Source organism: Anabrus simplex, chromosome 14 (assembly GCF_040414725.1).
Source record: "Anabrus simplex isolate iqAnaSimp1 chromosome 14, ASM4041472v1, whole genome shotgun sequence".
Lineage (NCBI taxonomy): Eukaryota > Metazoa > Arthropoda > Insecta > Orthoptera > Tettigoniidae > Anabrus > Anabrus simplex.
The window spans coordinates 97,647,373-97,665,320 of NC_090278.1; the positions used below are offsets into that span (position 1 = coordinate 97,647,373).

Below are 17,948 nucleotides of genomic sequence, written 5' to 3' on the forward strand. Positions count from 1 at the left end.
TTGGGTTTTATTGGAGAAAGGTTTGTGGTTAGTTTTAATCTGACTTTATTAATGATTTTGTTGATCATATCTAGATTGAACCCGTTGAATTTGGCTATTTCTGTTATGAAATGTAATTCATTTCTTAGATTATTTGGTGAAAGAGGGATTTTTAATGCTCTGTATACTAAACTGTAATAAGTGGCTTGTTTATGGGAATTTGGGTGTAAAGATTTGTTCTTTATAGTTATTGGGGTAAATGAAGGCTTGCGGTAAATTTGGAAATCAAATTTGTTCATAACTCGCGTGATTCTGATGTCTAGAAAATTGATTGAATTGTTGTTTTCGTTTTCTTTTGTGAACTTTATATTATCGTCTAAATCATTTAGAAATGTTAGGATGTTATCACTATTGTTAAGCTGTTTTTATCAATAATTGCCAATGTGTCGTCGACATAACGGAGCCATAAACTGAGTCCGTTAATGTTTTTTATTATTTTATTGTGTTCTGGATTGTCCATGTAGATGTCCGCTAAAATGCCGGAGATTGGATCTCCCATAGCTAAGCCTTCTTGCTTATATATTTTGTTGTTGAAAGGGAAGTAATTATTGTGTAAAACAAAACTTAGTAACTTTATGAATTCGTCTATTTCAATTTTGCTTTATGCGCTGTGTTTGGAGATGTTGTTTTTTATTATGGTGATAGTTTCATTAACGGGTATTTTTGAGTACATATTCGTGATATCAGAGGAACATAAGACATGATTTGGTTGTAAATTGAATTTGTTTAAATGAATTTTATCACATGTAATAGCAGACGGGACATCGGCAACTTATTCATAGAGATTCTTAGAACCTATTCATAGGCTTATATTGCCCCTGCATTCCTACTAGTTGTCACGGCCACGGGCGTAGTTTCTGGCTGTTTCGCAAGTACCGCATGGACAAGCCGATATTGAGTTTATTTTCCTGCTTTAATCCTCTTCATGCTAAAGGTAATGAAGAAAAGAAAAGCAGGTTCGAAGTTGCAGAAATGAGTGCTTGGGAAAGTATTGGGAGTATTACGTGCAAGTGATAAAGGCGCAGTAGCAACACTAGCACATCTATACATTAAGTTTCTTTCCCCGCGAGAATTTTGTTTCATGTCTCCTCATCCTTGTGCTACGTTCTAATAATGTGATGTAATAATTACGAGTGACACGATAATACAATGTTTAGCTCGTATAAAGGTAAAAATAAAAATAACTTTCAATTTTATGCCAACATGTGGTATCGCGATGCCTCTGAGTGCGTCTGTCAGGCCCCTCTCACCAACACCCAGCTGGTTATCTACATTCGTTCAACTTCGTAGACGATCGGGATCTTTCGGCCGGCTGTTTGGCGGCATAATATGTATCAGCTGGCAAGTCGGCTGCATTCTCTTTGGTTGGCTGTTTCCTGCATAGAGTCGGGATGTTTCTTCGTTTCGTAATAGTTTATTCACCTAACTAATAATGGACAAGAAAAATCTTATCAGTTTAGTTCCAAAACGTAATTTCATCTACAAGACCCATAAGCATTATTGCAACAACAACGTAAGAGAGAATGTCTGGAAGGAAATAAGCAAGGGAATGAAAAATCAAACAGGTTAGAATATTCAATTTTGTGGTAGATTAGGCCTATACAGTACTTTATTTTGCAATTATTGTTGACCTTATTTCAAATCGTATTATCATATTGGAGTCCATATACAGTACGGTATGTCAGTACGATAATTGACATGGCTTGGAATGTACAGTTTTTACCGTGAACAATTTTGTAAGTGGCATTCCCTATGGTTGTCGTTCATGTATTCCTAACAAACAGTACGGTAATGCATAAGAAGCTGCTGTGTTGAGGACAAATACATTTTTCGGTTTTTAATTAATGTTGATGCCAACTCGATTAATGACTTCACCCTGTTGCGGCATGCAACTTACTGCATTAATGTTTTATCAAACCATCCATTGCGTGCTTTGTATTTTCCGCGTAGAATCCCATTCGATTCTATTCTGCTTGATGTAAACGGTTGAGTGGAAATTACTACCGATGGGTTCGATTTGATTCTACAAGGTGAGAGTGAGCATCTGGTAGTGGTGTTGTCACAGCGTGACGTCACATGGCCTTGGCAAGCCCGAAGAAGCTCCACGACAGGCGCAAACGGTCTAACACAGGGTTCAACTTGCTCGGGGACTGGAGGGTTCTAACCATGAGCTGCTTTGAGCGAACGTTTTCTATCTCAAGGGGCTCTAAAATTTCAACTGTTTAACCAGGAAATATATTTACAACAGAACACTTTAAGCGGGATAAATATACATATATCTTAATGCAACCGTTCAAGGGACCAAGAATATCACACTTCTTATGCGGGAAAACTTCTTAACCGAGTTTCACTGTATAAAATACACCACCCTCTGCCGGCAGTTTCTGAAGTACAGCTGTACATGTATTTGACAACCTGAAGTAGTATGAGAGGGAGCATGCCCATGTCTCAAGTTGTGTGGTGCAAGCTGTAACTTTATGACTTACAAGTTTGAAGGGAAAGTTCTGGGTAAGAGAGTACAAGAGCTAAACTGAATGTCAGAAATACGACTCACTGAAGCGAGAAAAGATGACTCTGAATGTGTATCTCTCTCAACTCTCACAACCCATTTAAAATATACATAATGTTATTTTATGTTTAATTTCATTCTGAACATGATCCACATTCCCATGACCTAAAGCAGATAGTCAAGAATTTGCACTTTGGTAAAATGAGTTGAAGAATTCTTAAGATAACTTTTACTTTATTTTATCATAGAGAATGGTTTTAATTGTCAGTTATGTCCTCAGTGTGAGTGAATGTTCTTTGTTTGCAGGTGTTTGTCCTGACAGCATACTACAACATCCTACGGCAGACGATGACGGTGTTCTTCCCCCAAGGAATAGCACAGGTGGCAGAAGCCTTTGTGTCGGTCAACAGGTTGCAGGTGTGTGTAAGGAGTCTAATGTGGAGTCACAAGACTACTTAGCTCTTATCACTTCCACAGTAATCCCCTCTGCCCACTGAAGACCGGCCCTGGAGATCTCCGTATTACTGGTTTAGTTTTCAGCTTGTTGTTTTGTCTGTTCTACTTGCCATTATATCATGGAGTAATAGGATCATTGATGTTAGTGCCAATGTTTTTTCCACTTTCACAATCATGTAACCATGAAAACAACCTATATACTACATGTGTGCCTCCAGACAATTGTCGAGATGGCATGCCCATGGCAACGTGCCTTATGTCACGACAAAGTATTTAAACATTTATACGCAGATTCATTATCTGATGTGCCAGATGGCTGACAAGCCCCGAGAATTCTCATTATTTCTCAGCTGACAGTACGTGACAGGCTGCAATAATTCTCGCTTTTATGCCCCTCTTATTTCCTTGATCATTGATACAATTTTGGGTGAGATTATGAGTTCGAAATGGTGTAGTTATGGAATATGAAGTATTGCCATCACTGCTTCCCTCTTTAAACCTTCAGATATTTAACAAAATAATATCGTGTTTATAGACCTATTCCCTGGAGCTCCAGCACAGGTGTCAACATGGCACACCACATTCATTTGCTGACGAATACCGATATTTGTGATTGATTGTATTCAGACCGGTTATTAAAGATACCAAGTGACAGTGAACTGGATATTTGTAATGATTAATGGCGAACACTACATAGGGCGTAACCATAAAGCTTGTATACTGGAATACAATAAGTACATGAAAGGCACAAACAGGGCATTTCTTGGAGCCACATATGGCACTGCTAAGCAAACTAATGAGCATATGTTAAGTTTGAGGTCGATATCTTGAATACTTTTTGAGTTACAGTAGTTTGAGCGCAGCAGTGGAATTTCTTTCTTGGAGGTTTGCATGCGGTAGCAGGGCCTGTCCTGAGTGTGTTAATTTAAATACAACTAGTGACCTGCCTTGGCTTCTCATGGTCAGTTTTGAATTTATCATGATGTACACAATCAGGAGAGTGGTGGGAAGGATCAAAAATGGAGAATTTCTCTCTTAAATTAGGGGAGTTGGCATGTGTATGTTCTCTCAATCCAAGTGTTTCTCAGCTCATCAGGAGGGTGGACAGGAACTTTTCAGTCTTGACGTGGGATAAGAAGAAAGCTGGATAAACAGAGGAAAAGGGAAGAGAGAAAATAATAAAGATGAATAGATGTGGTAAAAGAGAGAGTGCGGTCACTATGAGGAACGGAAAAGAACAATTGGGCTATTTTGTGTTTTTTTCTATATATGACGACTCCTAAACCATTCATGCCAAAGCAATTTGCGCTGTAAATGGCATCTTTATCAGAAGTGAATAAACAATTTATTTTTTCAATGATTATGTGGTTAATCTTAAAATATGATTTCTTCCACACATAAGATCTGTCATTGCAGATTTAGGCAGCCTAAGCTGGTGGTGGTGATTATTGTTTTCAGAGGAAGTACAACTCGGCATCAATCCTCTATTAACACCAATCAGACCGATCAGGGCACGCAGCTGTGAGCTTGCATTCAGGAGATAGTGAGTTCGAACCCTACTGTCGGCAGCCCTGATTTCCCATATTGATACCAGGCTCTACCTTAATTAAGGCCACGGCCACTTCCTTCCCACTCCTAGGCATTTCCTGTCCCATCATCAGCATAAAATCCATCTGTGTCAGTGAGCCGTAAAGGCAACTGTAAAAAGAAATCTAACTAATCACTAATCAGAGCTCAAATGGAAGAGATCGAACACTTCGTAAAATGAAAGTATCAGCCAAAGAAAGACTAGGGCTATGGAGGGCATGAAAATGAAATACTTCCTTGGCCCCCATACATAATACTGTCAGTGTTGCAAAAGAACAAGAATTGTCCAAGGGAGGTCCGATAGGCTAGATAAAAGTGAGGAGCCACAGGTAAGTGGAAGCAATGCCAGGACTTAGCTACGACCCCTGTGGTTGCCAACCTACGCTCACCCCCAAGGCCACTTTTGCTCGCCTCTTACGACAGGCAGGGGATACTGTGGGTGTTAATCTACCACCCCCACATAAAGAGCTCAGATGGTCATTAAAAAAAATCTTTTCCTAAGTTCCTCCACTATAATAGCCACTACTCGGTTCCCATATGTTTTATACACCTAAATCTTCCTCGATAAAATCTAGATAAAAGCCCATACAAGCAGACTGTTTAGAACATATTTAAATTTTGTTGGAAGATTGAGGGGCAAGTATTTTGCTATTTTTGTTGGCTGTTGTTGCTTTATGTGCAGAGCTAGTTAGCCACTTTTGACTACATTTTCTATAAAAAAGCAGTATGGTATATGAGGTCTGAGGTGTTGAGTCTGATTGTACTGGGAACGGCCAGCTTGATATATAGAGGCCTGCTACCAACAGTTGTTGACGTCACGCGTATAGTGTTCACACTCCGTCGTCGCGTTTAATTCCTATATTGCTGATACGATACTTTTTATCATAATTTGACAAAGAAAATGCAATAATAAGCCTATAAACACAAAACACCGAAGAAACACTATCAAAAGTATCAATACACAAATATATGCACTCAAGGTAATATATTACATATTGTAAAATGTTCTACTGAAGGCTACTCACCTGGACTGTACGATGACGGTGAATAGGCGAATGGTTTTCTCTCAAAACAATGCAATTCTTTTATGCTTGTCTGAGCACATGAATAAATTAAGAAACGTATTTTCCAAAATATGACAGATCTTGGTCACAACACTCATTAACTCTGCAGCACACACCCACACTTGCAACGGGTTTTTCAACTTTCATTATCAAAACATTGAAAACATTGAAAGAAACATCCCTAGAATTTCCACTGTCTAAAAATATCAAGGTATGATTTAATGTGTAGCTTTCCACAATTTAAAAAGTAGTATGATGGTCACTCGGCAAACTGTTGCCGTTTCTAAAATGCCATTATATTACACTTATTTGAGCACATAGTGTTATTAATTAATTATTTATGAATGACAGGAAAATATTTGCTATGATATGATAGATCTTGGACACAACGCTCATTAACTCTGCAGCTCACACCCATACTTGTCACAGAAATTACCAGGTTTTTCAACTTTCATTATAAAAACATTGAAAGAAACATCCCTACAATTACTACTGAATGAGGTATCAAGGTCTGAGTTAATGTGTAGTTTTCACAATTTGAAAAGTAGTATGATGGTCACTCAGCAAACTGTTGCCGTTTCTAAAATGCCCTTATATTACACATTACACTTATTTGAGCATATAGTATTATTAATTATTTATGAATGACAGTTAGCAAAAATATGTGCCAGGATATGATGGATCTTGGACACTCATTAACTCTGCAGCACACACCCACACTTGTCACAGAAATTACCAGATATTTCAACTTTCATTATAAAAACATTGAAAGAAACATCCCTAGAATTTCCACTGTCTAAAAATATCAAGGTATGATTTAATGTGTAGCTCTCCACAATTTAAAAAGTAGTATGATGGTCACTCGGCAAACTGTTGCTGTCTGTAAAATGCCCTTATATTACACTTATTTGAGCACATAATGCTATTAATTGAATCGTGCAGTCGAGTAAGGAACTAAATCAGATTTTGCTACTTTTCAGGAGAGCAAAAAAACTGATTTTCTTCGACACGCTTCAATGAATAGTTCCCATTATTTTATGTAATATTTAGATCAGTGATAGATATGTAACGGAGGTAACAGGAAAATGTTCAAGAAAAATTTATAAATTTTATGACCGTTTGAACTTTTTTGACTTAGTTCCTTTCTCCAATAATACCGAAAAAAAATTTGAGTTTGGGAATAAATCTCTCGTACAAACTACACCAACATTTGTTATATATTAAACATAGCATAATGCAATACATAAGCACTGTTTACAGTTTATCCAACAGAAAAAAACAGGGAAAACAAATACAAATGACCTTGAAGCGCCAAATAACTACAGTATTACAAATGAGACTACTAACCTAAGGGGGATTCATTGGCTGCGAAATAATGTCCAAATAAAATGCCAAAGCATCCTCATTCGCAACATATTTCAACAGTTTACGCAAGTCCTTTATCTTCTCAGCTTTTATTGGAACCCCACCCTCTGGATATGCTGCCATTGGCTGCAAGGAAAATGTGCAAAAGTTACCTTTCCCAAGATGAAACGTGTTTCACAATGCTGTTTATGAAGGGAAGTGCTACAAGAACTCCTGGTTTCTCTGCCCTATATCTGTATTCTTTAAACGAAGAAGGAGAAAATGCAATCTTTCCAGCACGAGGAGTATTCTTTGTCGATGTTTCAGCTGATACAGTCACTTTTAAAAAAAACTCAGGCCACCACTTGTCAAAATTAAATACTGCCCTTGAGTCTACTAACTTAACTGTAACATTTGCTTTGCTGTTTACAATAATTGCCATATACTCTTCGATAGTATAAACTCTGTCTACTTTTTAATGTTTTTCTTAAATACCCCAAAGTCCCTGTCGCATGGTAGGAATGAATGACCCCTCTCGGGAAAGTACTGTCTAATCTCCTTAAATCATTTTGAAGCTGCCAGGCCTAGCATTAGTCTTATGACCGTATGGTTCTTATTTTGGCCTGGAGAACCATCAGAGAAAACGTGTAACTGGTCAACATTTTCTGACACAAATTCGTCTATATAATCTTTCAGGAAAGAAGCAACTTCATTCGCACCCTTCTTTCCTTGGCCTTCATGATACATATACACAACACACTTGTCCGTTGCAAGGTCATGAATACAAAACACATTCACCCACAACTGTCTCATGTAAAACACTTCTTGCACCGGTATGTGTGGCAGGGGCAGATTTTGCATAAAGTCAAAGGCAAGGCCTGTCACTTTGTCATTTGTTCTGCACAGTGTTGCAACTTCTTTCAAAGACCTGTAGAATTTCCTGCTTCTTCTTTTATGAACATCATATTCAGCCTGAGCTGCACGCTTTGCTGATTCACAAATATGTGGACTCCTAAGTTTAGCTGTGAACTCACATTTGCTGCAGACATCGATCTGTAGTCGTCCGAATCAGTAGTTATAATTCTCAACAAATTAAGTCCTGTAGAAGCTGTACTTGACTCCACACTCCGGGTATTTTGTGACAAACATGTTGTGCATTTCTTTAATAGTTAAGCGGGCATGTAAGTAATGCACTTCTTTCCCTCCATAATGAGTCCGTTTCAGAGGGAATGATTGAATATGATCGGATATCAGTTTAGTGACATCTTCCGGTATCTTTCTGGTATTTGGATTGGTTCCTCTCTTGTCCCTGGGAATTTCTCCATGAAGAAGAAGCATTGTGATACAGAATACTCTTTTCTGAGTGACGGCATGCATGCTCATAAAAGCTGAACGACATACCTTCTTTCTATTGTTGCCATCCATAACAAAGTAAGTGAAACTTGCTGCTCGCTGCTTTGAATTTTCATTCCTCGGTCTTCTGGTCTTAATTTCATTCTTCTCGATGAGGCGCTGCAAGTGTAAATCTTGTGCATCCTTACTGGGAAGTTGAAGAAACTTGGAAAGAATGGACATGCGAGCCTCTTCGTTGATAATCTCAAAGCACTTCTTTCTGCATCTAGAAGAATAACATATTATTAATACTAAGTATAAATCTGTACCATACGTATAGTTATCCAAAACAAGAGTAGAAAGTTTGGTTGCATGTTAGAATATTATTTACTAAACAATCCCTAGTAATACTTCTCAAGCTCCTTACTTACCTGCAGTCAGAACAGGTTTCTTTGCCTTCCAGAACTCTCCCACGTTTATTCACATATGCCAGTCCTCTGAGTCTTGCGTGTTTCAGAACACTATGTTTATGGCCCTCAGGCTGTGCTTTCCTTTTCTGAGTCATATTCTCAAACGTAATACAAAGATCACTTTGTCATCCACCGAGATACAAACTGAAATACTGTACACTATAACCCACCATGTACCGTACGATTTCTGTTTCCCTTCAGTATGTTGTCCTTTGTGTTGTACCAACACCGTAAATTGAAATATCCCCTACATCGCATGCAACGTGCGGCCAAGAATGGAACTAAGTCATGAATAGCAAGTGGTGAAGAAACGCATTAAGTCATCGACTTAGTGCGTTTCTTCACAATATGCCTGATATCCATCCACTGTTTCTCCCACAAGGAGAAGGCTGACTTATTTCTTTCCTTTACCAAATGATAGGTCTTGGTTATGTGAGGTAAATGAGGCAATAAAATGAAAATGGCCGATTTTGACTTAGTTCCTTACTCGACTGCACGATTCAATTATTTATGAATGATAGTTAGGAAAAATAATGGCCATGATATGATAGATCTTCGACACAACACTCATTAACTCTGCAGCTCACACCCACACTTGTCACAGAAATTACCAGGTTTTTCAACTTCCATTATCAAATCAATGAAAGAAAGATCCCTACGATTTCCACTGTTTAAACATACATCTTTGAATCAGATATCAAGGCCGGAATTAACATGTAGCCCTCCATAACAAATCATTTAATGCTCAATAGGCGAACTGTTGTCTCTAAAATGAATCAATTTTGGTAGAAAATTCAAGTACATTTAGGGTTGTTAACTTACCCAACAAGTCCTCATAATTTGATATCTTGTCTCCTTCTGGTGATTTTCGTTTGGCAGGTGTTGGTTGAGACATATATGACGGCTGCCCAGGAAATATACTTGGCACAGCTAGGAAACGCAAATGTTGAGATAGCCACCTCCTTATTTGAACGGTAATTGGATTTAGGCCTACATCCAGGCACTCTACACGTTTGCCCCATTTTACAAAGAGGAGCATACACTACACTAACACATTATAGTAATAATCATAATTAAATGATAAACTTTAGAGTACTTTAGACAGTTCATAATAGCTCAGTGGGTACACTTAATCTATCACATAACCTAGCAATACTTCCTAACATCAGGCTGCTCAAATTAGAATTCTATAGTATTTAACACATACTATTGCTGAAAATACATCCTTTACTGATGCATTTTCATACAGTTATGACTTTTAAACACGAACGAACACTTCTAATAAGGTTGAAATAACAACAACGGGCTATGAAACCACCATGTAAACAAGACTCGTGCCTATATATCGCTGCACTAAAAAACTGACGTCATCACTATGGAACTGTCATGTGTAGCAGGCCGGAACTTCGAGTTGGCCGTGTACTGGGCCATTGTTGGGCCAATAAATAAATATATTATAACAGTCAATATTGAATTTCTTATACTATTATATATTTGATTGAAACAAGATGTGCACTCGACCTACAGTACCAGTCTATCTCACCTAGTGCCAGCTCCTGCCAGGGCTGTCATCAACAGTGCTTTGCTTCTCCTGTACTGCCAAGGTTTTAATTGACCAATTTTGTCAGCATCAATTGAAGGAATGTGTTTACCTCTCAACACAACGGCAGACAGTGTTCACAGTAAAGTATGAAGTGCCAAGATCATGGGGAATGAACAATATCAGACCTTTTTTCATACCGGGCAGAGTGGCCTTCTGACCCCATCTTGGCAGGTTCCAACCTGGCTCAGTCCTGTGGTTTCGAAGGTGCTCAAATACATCAGCCTTGTGTCGGTAGATTTACTGGCACATAAAGGAACTGCTGCAGGACACAATTCCAGCACCTCGGTGGCTCTGAAAACCATAAACGTAGTTAGCAGCACGTAAAGCCAATAACATTATTTTTATTCTTATTATTATTCTTTTGTCGTATTACTCGTCTTTATTGCAAAAAGAAACGGAATTATGAAGATCTTAAATTTAGAATATGGTATTCAGCTCTCAGTCTTAAGCGTGGAGAGCATCATGGAGCACATTCTGGGAAACCAGCGACTCCTTTCTATGTAAATTAAATGGATAAAGAACTACTGGCTACTGGTTCAATATAAAAAATGTTTATTTTCTATAAAGCTGTAAGTGGCAACTACCCGATTCCTTTCTTATGAAATAGAAACACTGCATTTGACATCAAGAAAATTTTCTTACCAGAATATTATTTTATAGTGAATGTATTTAGGACTGGTTCCTTATTTTAAAAAATAGGCAATGGTAAACCACACTCAAAAATGCTATTAACTCATTTTTTAATAGCTTTGAGAGTTGGTTCCTTTCTGCTTAATGCCGTCCATTTTATTTTATGTCGCACAGACACAGACAGGTCTTAAGGTGACAGTCGTATATAAGACAGGATGCGACTGTGGCCTTAATTAAGGTACAGACCCAGCATTCTAGGTGTGTGAAAATGGGAAACCATAGGAAACCATCTTCAGAGCTGCCGACAGTGGGGTTCGAACCCACCATCTCCCGAATACAAGCTCGCTGCTGCGCGCCCCTAACCGCATGGCCAACTCGCCCGGTAACAGTGGGCCGTTTGAAGCCACTGTCAATAGCTACGTACCTCCAACATCATAGCCAAACTTGCTTGATCAGTCTGATGTATTCACACTAAATAATTACACTTGTTTGTTACATAGAAATTCCTGTTGTATGACGAGACGATGGTCCCTCACCCGTCCAAAAATCGAAGTCCCGAGGAGCAGCAGCGCCCGGGCAAGATCACCCAGGAGAACGGCAAGAAGAAAGAAAAGGAGCTGGGAGTGTGGCTGAACAACGGGACGGCCAAATGGACACCCCAGTCTGTGGAATACACTCTGAGTAACGTGACTCTGAACGTGGGGCCTGGGAAACTGCTGGGCATCATCGGCCCTGTGGGAGCAGGCAAGGTAAGCCAGCGGCCAGGGAGGAGACATAATAATCAACCATTCAGACCCTTTTCTCCTTCTGTGTTTGTCTTTTACCATCTTTATTCATCTCTATCTTTTTGTCTCATCTCACTGCACATCGAGACTGAAGATAAACTTGGGAAGTACAGGTGAGCTCATAAAGGACCGAGAAGAAGCACATCTGTGTAGTGATTGTCTCCTCTTCCCATACTCATTAATCCCGTTATATGTTCCTTATTCACCTCACTCTGTATTATTTGACAATCACAGGTCTCCTCAGGAAGAGGGAGACAGTAGAAAGTTGTAAACTTGGAAACTTACTTTGAAAAGACATTACCTCACCTTTTGATACTTGCTGTCTGTAGAATAAGTTTGATTGGTTTGCATAACAATCTGCAAAGTAATGGTGGTGGGGTTAACTATTTTAAGACCGAGCAAGTTGGCCGTGGGGTTACGCAGTCCTGAAGATGGTTTTCCGTGGTTTCCCATTTTTACTCCAGGCAAATGCTGGGGCTGCCATGCTGCTTCCTTCCAACTCCTAGCCCTTTCCCTGTCACCATAAGGCCTATCTGTGTCGGTGCGACATGAAGCAGATTGTAAAAATAAAACCTATTTCAAGAGGAAGTACAAATAGGTCACCTAAGAAATTGCAAATGTACATTTTTTTCAGACTTCCTTCTTGCCTGTGGTTTTTTGTTCGCAAGAACTGTGCAAATTTCCATTACTCTGACCATTTACCTCATTTAGGTTCCTGTTGTTCCTTGGATTATAATTCTGATTTGTTAGATTTCGCGATGCTAGTTCAACAATGTCTTTGTCCCTTAGTTTATACCACTTTGGTCCAGTGGCCTTGTTTTATTTTATGGAAAAGTCTGGTAGAATCCATTCTCTATTAACACTAATCAAACAGGAAAAAGGACGAGTTCCAATCCTTTCAAAAATGAATGTAATCACCATAGAAAGAAAGACAAGGGCCACGAAGGGCATGAAAATAAAAGACTTCCTCCGCCTCGTAAATCTAATACCGTCGGGGTCGGCAAGAAGGATCGGATAGGATAGATGAAAGTGAGGAGCCTGGCACAAGTAGGTGGAAGCAGTCTCAGGCTGAGCTAAGGGCCCTATGGTTGCCAACCCACGCCCCCAAGTTGAGAACCCCTGGGGCCCATTTTAGTCTCCTCTTACAATAGGCAGGGTTACCATGGGGATATTCTACAGCTCCCATCCAGAGGGGGTAAAAATCTGCTGGGGAGATGCCGATGACTGTGAAAAGAAAGAAAAGTAGGTTTGATGCAAGTATCTATGTAATTAGAACATTGGTTGAAGTTTTAAGTTATCATTTATAATAATACAAGGGGGAATCAAATATAAACAGGATTTTATTTTTTATTTAAATTCAATTATTGAAAAACACAAGGCAATTACAGTTTATTTTTCCACATAGTTTTCTGCTTTGGATATGCATTTGTCCCAACATACGGGCAGATTTTTTATGCCCTCATCGTAAAAAGAACAGGGTTGTGTCATCAGCCAGTTGCACACACACTCTCGTCATCTTCAAATCGTTGGCCTCCTAGAGCTTCTTTAAGCGGTCCGAACAAATGGAAATTGCAGGGCGATAAGTCCGGGCTGTGAGAAGGATGATCAAGTGTAGTCCAGTTCATTTCCTGTAGTGTGGAGACAGAGCTGCAGTATGGGCCCGCGCATTGTCAAATCGGTTGGTCTTGTCTTTTGTGGCGATATGCAACCCTTGCCTTGTTCAACAGCTCACAGTAGTAAGCAGCAGTGATTGTGCGTCGCTTATGCAAAAAATCAATCAGCAAAATGCCTCGGCGATCGAAATAAACAGTTGCAAGGACCTTGCCAGCTGACAGTTGAGCCTTGGCCTTCACTGTTGCTGCCTCCTCTTTCCTGCGCCACTCCTTACTGGCTTGTTTGGAATCGGCCCTGTTTTGTTCCAGGTGACGACCCGACGCAAAAATGCATCACCTTCTTCTGCAAACCTTGCTGTGAGCCTCTGGCAGACTTCCAAACGTCTCAACTTCAGATTTTCGGTCAAAAGGCGAGGGACCCATCTGGAACACACTTTACGGAACTGTAGGTTGTTTTTGATGATTACTTGACAGTTCCCATAACTGATTCCAAGAGTTGTTCTGCAATTTCTGATACTCTCACCTGTCAATCGTCGTCTTTAACCGCACAAATGTTTTCGTCCATAATGCTGGTCCAAGGACGACGATCGTGTTGCTGATTTTCCACATTCTCGTCTTTCCTTGAACTTCTTATGCCATGCAAACACATGCGTCCTTGACAGTGTTTGATTATCAAACTGTGCAGTCAATCTCTGGCAAATTTCCACTGCTGTAACTTCTCCACGAGCAAGAAATTGTAAAATTATGCGTTGTGCAGTGGAGGGCTGCATCTCTTGCTCCGACATCGTGAGCATTACCGATGAAACGGCGGGAAATATCTAACAGCACGCTCTCCCCACTCCTAGCGGTCCTGCCTAAGCATAGCAGAAGCGTGGGGCCAGTCCTCAGTCCTACCAACTGTTGATGTTCAGGAACAAAAATCCTGTTTAGATTTGATTGACCTTTGTAATTTATTCTGAATTATGTATACTTCTTCCCTGGAATAGACTGTTGTAAAAGTTTATTCACCTAAGTGCATCATTTAGGAATGGGTCTGAAGTTACAAAAGGTAAATCAAGATAAAAGTTCAGGTTTTAAATGCAAGTAGTTGAGAAAGCTAGATGAATTTTAATTCAAGATGTAAGAGTTTATTGAGGTCAAGATAGAGATGAACTTAACTACAACAATGCAATATACAGGTTGGTCAGAAATAACGTGAACACGGTATATCAGCGTTAAGAGGGTTTGCTCACACTGATAAATAATTAGATATCCTGTGCCATTGTAATTTTGCTGAAATGAGCCAGTCAGGTTTCTTTGTAGGTGAATTCAAATGGCTTTGTGAGGCGCTGCACAGGGCCTAAGAGCACCAATCGAAGAAACATGGGAGAGGTTTGATTACAGACCTCCGAGCTGACAGGATCGTGCCAATGACATGAGCTCAAACCCATGAATGCCGATTTCTCAGCATACACATCACTCAAGCAGTTCTTAAGCCGTGTACTGATTTAATTATTATTATTATTATTATTATTATTATTTTTTACATTTTGCTTTACGTCGCTCCAACACGGATAGGTCTTATGGTGACGATGGGATAGGAAATGGCTAGGAGTGAAAAGAAATTGGCTGTGGCCTTAATTAAGTTAGAGCCCCTGCACTTGCCTGCTGAGAAAATGGGAAAACACGGAAAACCATCTTCAGGGTTGCCGACAGTGGGGTTCGTGTACAGATTTAACAACAGTGCCTCGCAAAGCCCATTTGAATTTAGCTGCAAAGCATTCTGATTGACTGACCTCAACAGCTGATGAAATGAGAACAGTGCGAGATTCCAAATTATTTTGTTCAAATTAGTCATTATTTATCAATATGACCAACCTTCTTAACTCCTTGGCATACTTTGCAGCCTCCCAGGCAGCACACAAGATGCTTGGCAGGTGGTCTGCTGAGAGGTAAGCTCTCTGCAACTAGTTCAAGCATTCTGTCCATAGATGGCATGACATGCAGTATACCAACTGAAAGCTGAGAATCTGCTCTCTCTCTCTCTCTCTCTCTCGAAGTTGGAATGCGCATCACAGATTGCATCACGCAGCAGGCAATTGCTCTCCAAGTAGGGTGATTACCCGCTTGATAATCAGCAGAAATGGCCGGCCCTACTAAACATTGTATTACAAGGAATGAAATCGAACGTATATTATGGGATAGTCAGAGTGAATTGGGCAGTGATGTAAAATATTAAACTATTTTATTTACTAGCAGTGATAATTATAGCAGCATAACAAAAGATTTCACGTGACAGTGATGACACTTTTGAAAGTGATGATGAGAGTGAAGTCCATCTTGCCAACAAAAACACAAAGGAGGATGGCTGAGAATTGAATAAAAAGGTGATGCACTATCCAAATATGATTTTGTATGTAATTCTGGAATAAAACCCGTCATAAATAGGACCCTCCCTCCAGGTACCACCTCTCTACACGTTTCTCAACATGTGATTCACAACTCTTTATGGGATGAGATAGCTACTGAAAGAAACAGTTTTGCCAATCAGTTATTCACAGAAAAAATCCCAACGCACCCTCTATGAGTTCACTCGGGACATTTCACAAGGCTTATAACCCTAAACCATGCCGTGAATGTGTTGAATGCAAGACCGGCAAGAAAAAGTGTAATGAGATACGACTGTGGAAGTATTTGCTGGCTTTGCATTTCCAGGAGTGTTTTAGGGTGTTTCACACCATTAAAACTTACAAATTGTTCTTCTGGGTGCTGCACTTCATCACATCAAACAAGTGCATGATAAAAATTCAGTAAGTTGCAGATTACATGTATAATAAATCTTAGTAGTGTAAAACTATGTTATGCATGAAAAAATGGTATACATGCGCATGCTCAGTACATTAAAATTAGTATGTCAATGGGTTAATGCTCATGTTATTTCCAACCAACCTGTCATAGTTTACCTCTGTTGAAGATTAAGTTTGAATGCTCATTACAATAATCGAGTTTTATTTTGATGTCTTGTTTTCACATTGTTCCAGACTTCCCTCCTGCACGTGATCCTAGGAGAACTGCCTCTTCAGTCGGGCTCTTTAGAAGTGAACGGCAAGGTGTCATATGCATCCCAGGAGCCATGGATGTTTGCTGGCTCGGTGAGACAGAACATTTTGTTTGGACAACCGTTTGATAAGGAACGCTACAACCAGGTGATCAAAGTGTGTGCACTCAAGAGAGATTTTCAGCTGCTACCGTACGGAGATAGGACGATCGTGGGTGAACGAGGTATCTCCCTCTCTGGTGGGCAACGAGCCCGTGTCAACTTGGCAAGGTATGTATTCCTAATTGGACAATATTGAACATTTTATAACTGCTTTTCTCCCCCGCCCCCCGTTTTATGACCGGATGTAGAACTTCGCTGTAGATTTACGTACCAGGACAAGGAAGGACCTGATGGCTTCAATGGAACATCTGAGTGAAAATGAATGTGGTGTTATTTTTCTCAGAAACTCCTCATTTATCTATAGTCCAGCTGCTGGCTCTGACGTTTCTCAGACAGTGTTGCCGATTTTGAACCATGTGATAGAAACAGACACAAACTCCTAAAATATTTCACACATACGTAGATCACATTCTGTGTTAATGAGATTGAAATGTGTACGGAAATATGTGCAAATGACCTCTAATGTATTGAAAACTAACAATATTGTAATCATAATAATAAAACGTTCCAATTCCAAGAACAGCGTAAATATAATAACAAAACATTCCAGTCAAAAAAACAATTATGTATTCACATTAACTAATTCAAAGGGAATATGCCAAGTTCTCTCAGTATTTTAATTAAACTGGTCTTTCCTCCACTGAATAAACCAGATTCTTCCAAATAGAAAGTAGTTTGTCACGTGTGGGAAATTCCCTTCTCGTGTAACAATCATAAATATGCCGCCTTATCACATCCTTTTCAAATGCATCTAGTGATGTCTTGGGACAATGTCTTGGTCTTCGTTTTTCAGGAGTACACAGCACCTCATAAGGTGTAGTAAGATCCACTGGACACTTTTCACAGTCGTCCTACGTACTTTTAAAGCATCACAAACTCGATCCACCACTGTTGTAACATGATGAAGAGGCCCACGGTATATAAATTCACGGCTTTGGCTCTTATAACAACTGATTTTTTTGTAGTCGTTTCCGATGATCCACTGACCACGTTACATTAATAAAAACAAATGGGTTACACACGCTGTGAACACATACACTTCATGCACGCTGGAGAGCAACTGAGGCCAGGTGTTTCTCTTCAAACAAGTGGCATCACCGCACCGGCAGTACACTGGACTCATTGCGACATGAACAGTAATTGGTGCTTGCTGTTAAATCTTAAATCTGGTGCGCCAGTGATGCCAGGCATTGCAAACTGTGACAATTATTCTGCCCCTAGCAGAACTCTTAGTATTCTTTGTGTAAAAATAACGTATTTACCCAAATAATCCCCGCCGTCGAATAATGCCCGCACCCTCATTTTAGAAAGGCTCGT

The 17,948-nt window shown here is 39.7% G+C and overlaps 1 protein-coding gene and 1 long non-coding RNA gene across 2 annotated transcripts in view; one reads left to right on the forward strand and one right to left on the reverse strand.

Moving 5' to 3' along the window:
- Positions 1-17,948, forward strand: part of LOC136885487 (probable multidrug resistance-associated protein lethal(2)03659) — a 251,334-nt gene that overhangs the window by 141,994 nt on the left and 91,392 nt on the right. The window contains exons 8-10 of the mRNA XM_067158066.2: positions 2,855-2,965; positions 11,535-11,783; positions 16,453-16,739. Of these exons, the coding sequence (XP_067014167.2) occupies positions 2,855-2,965; positions 11,535-11,783; positions 16,453-16,739 (647 nt within the window). The remainder of the gene's footprint in view (positions 1-2,854; positions 2,966-11,534; positions 11,784-16,452; positions 16,740-17,948) is intronic.
- LOC136885488 (uncharacterized) overlaps positions 10,580-17,948 on the reverse strand; it is a 154,273-nt gene continuing 146,904 nt past the window's right edge. The window contains exon 3 of the long non-coding RNA XR_010861539.2: positions 10,580-10,695. This is a non-coding gene — a long non-coding RNA (uncharacterized lncRNA). The remainder of the gene's footprint in view (positions 10,696-17,948) is intronic.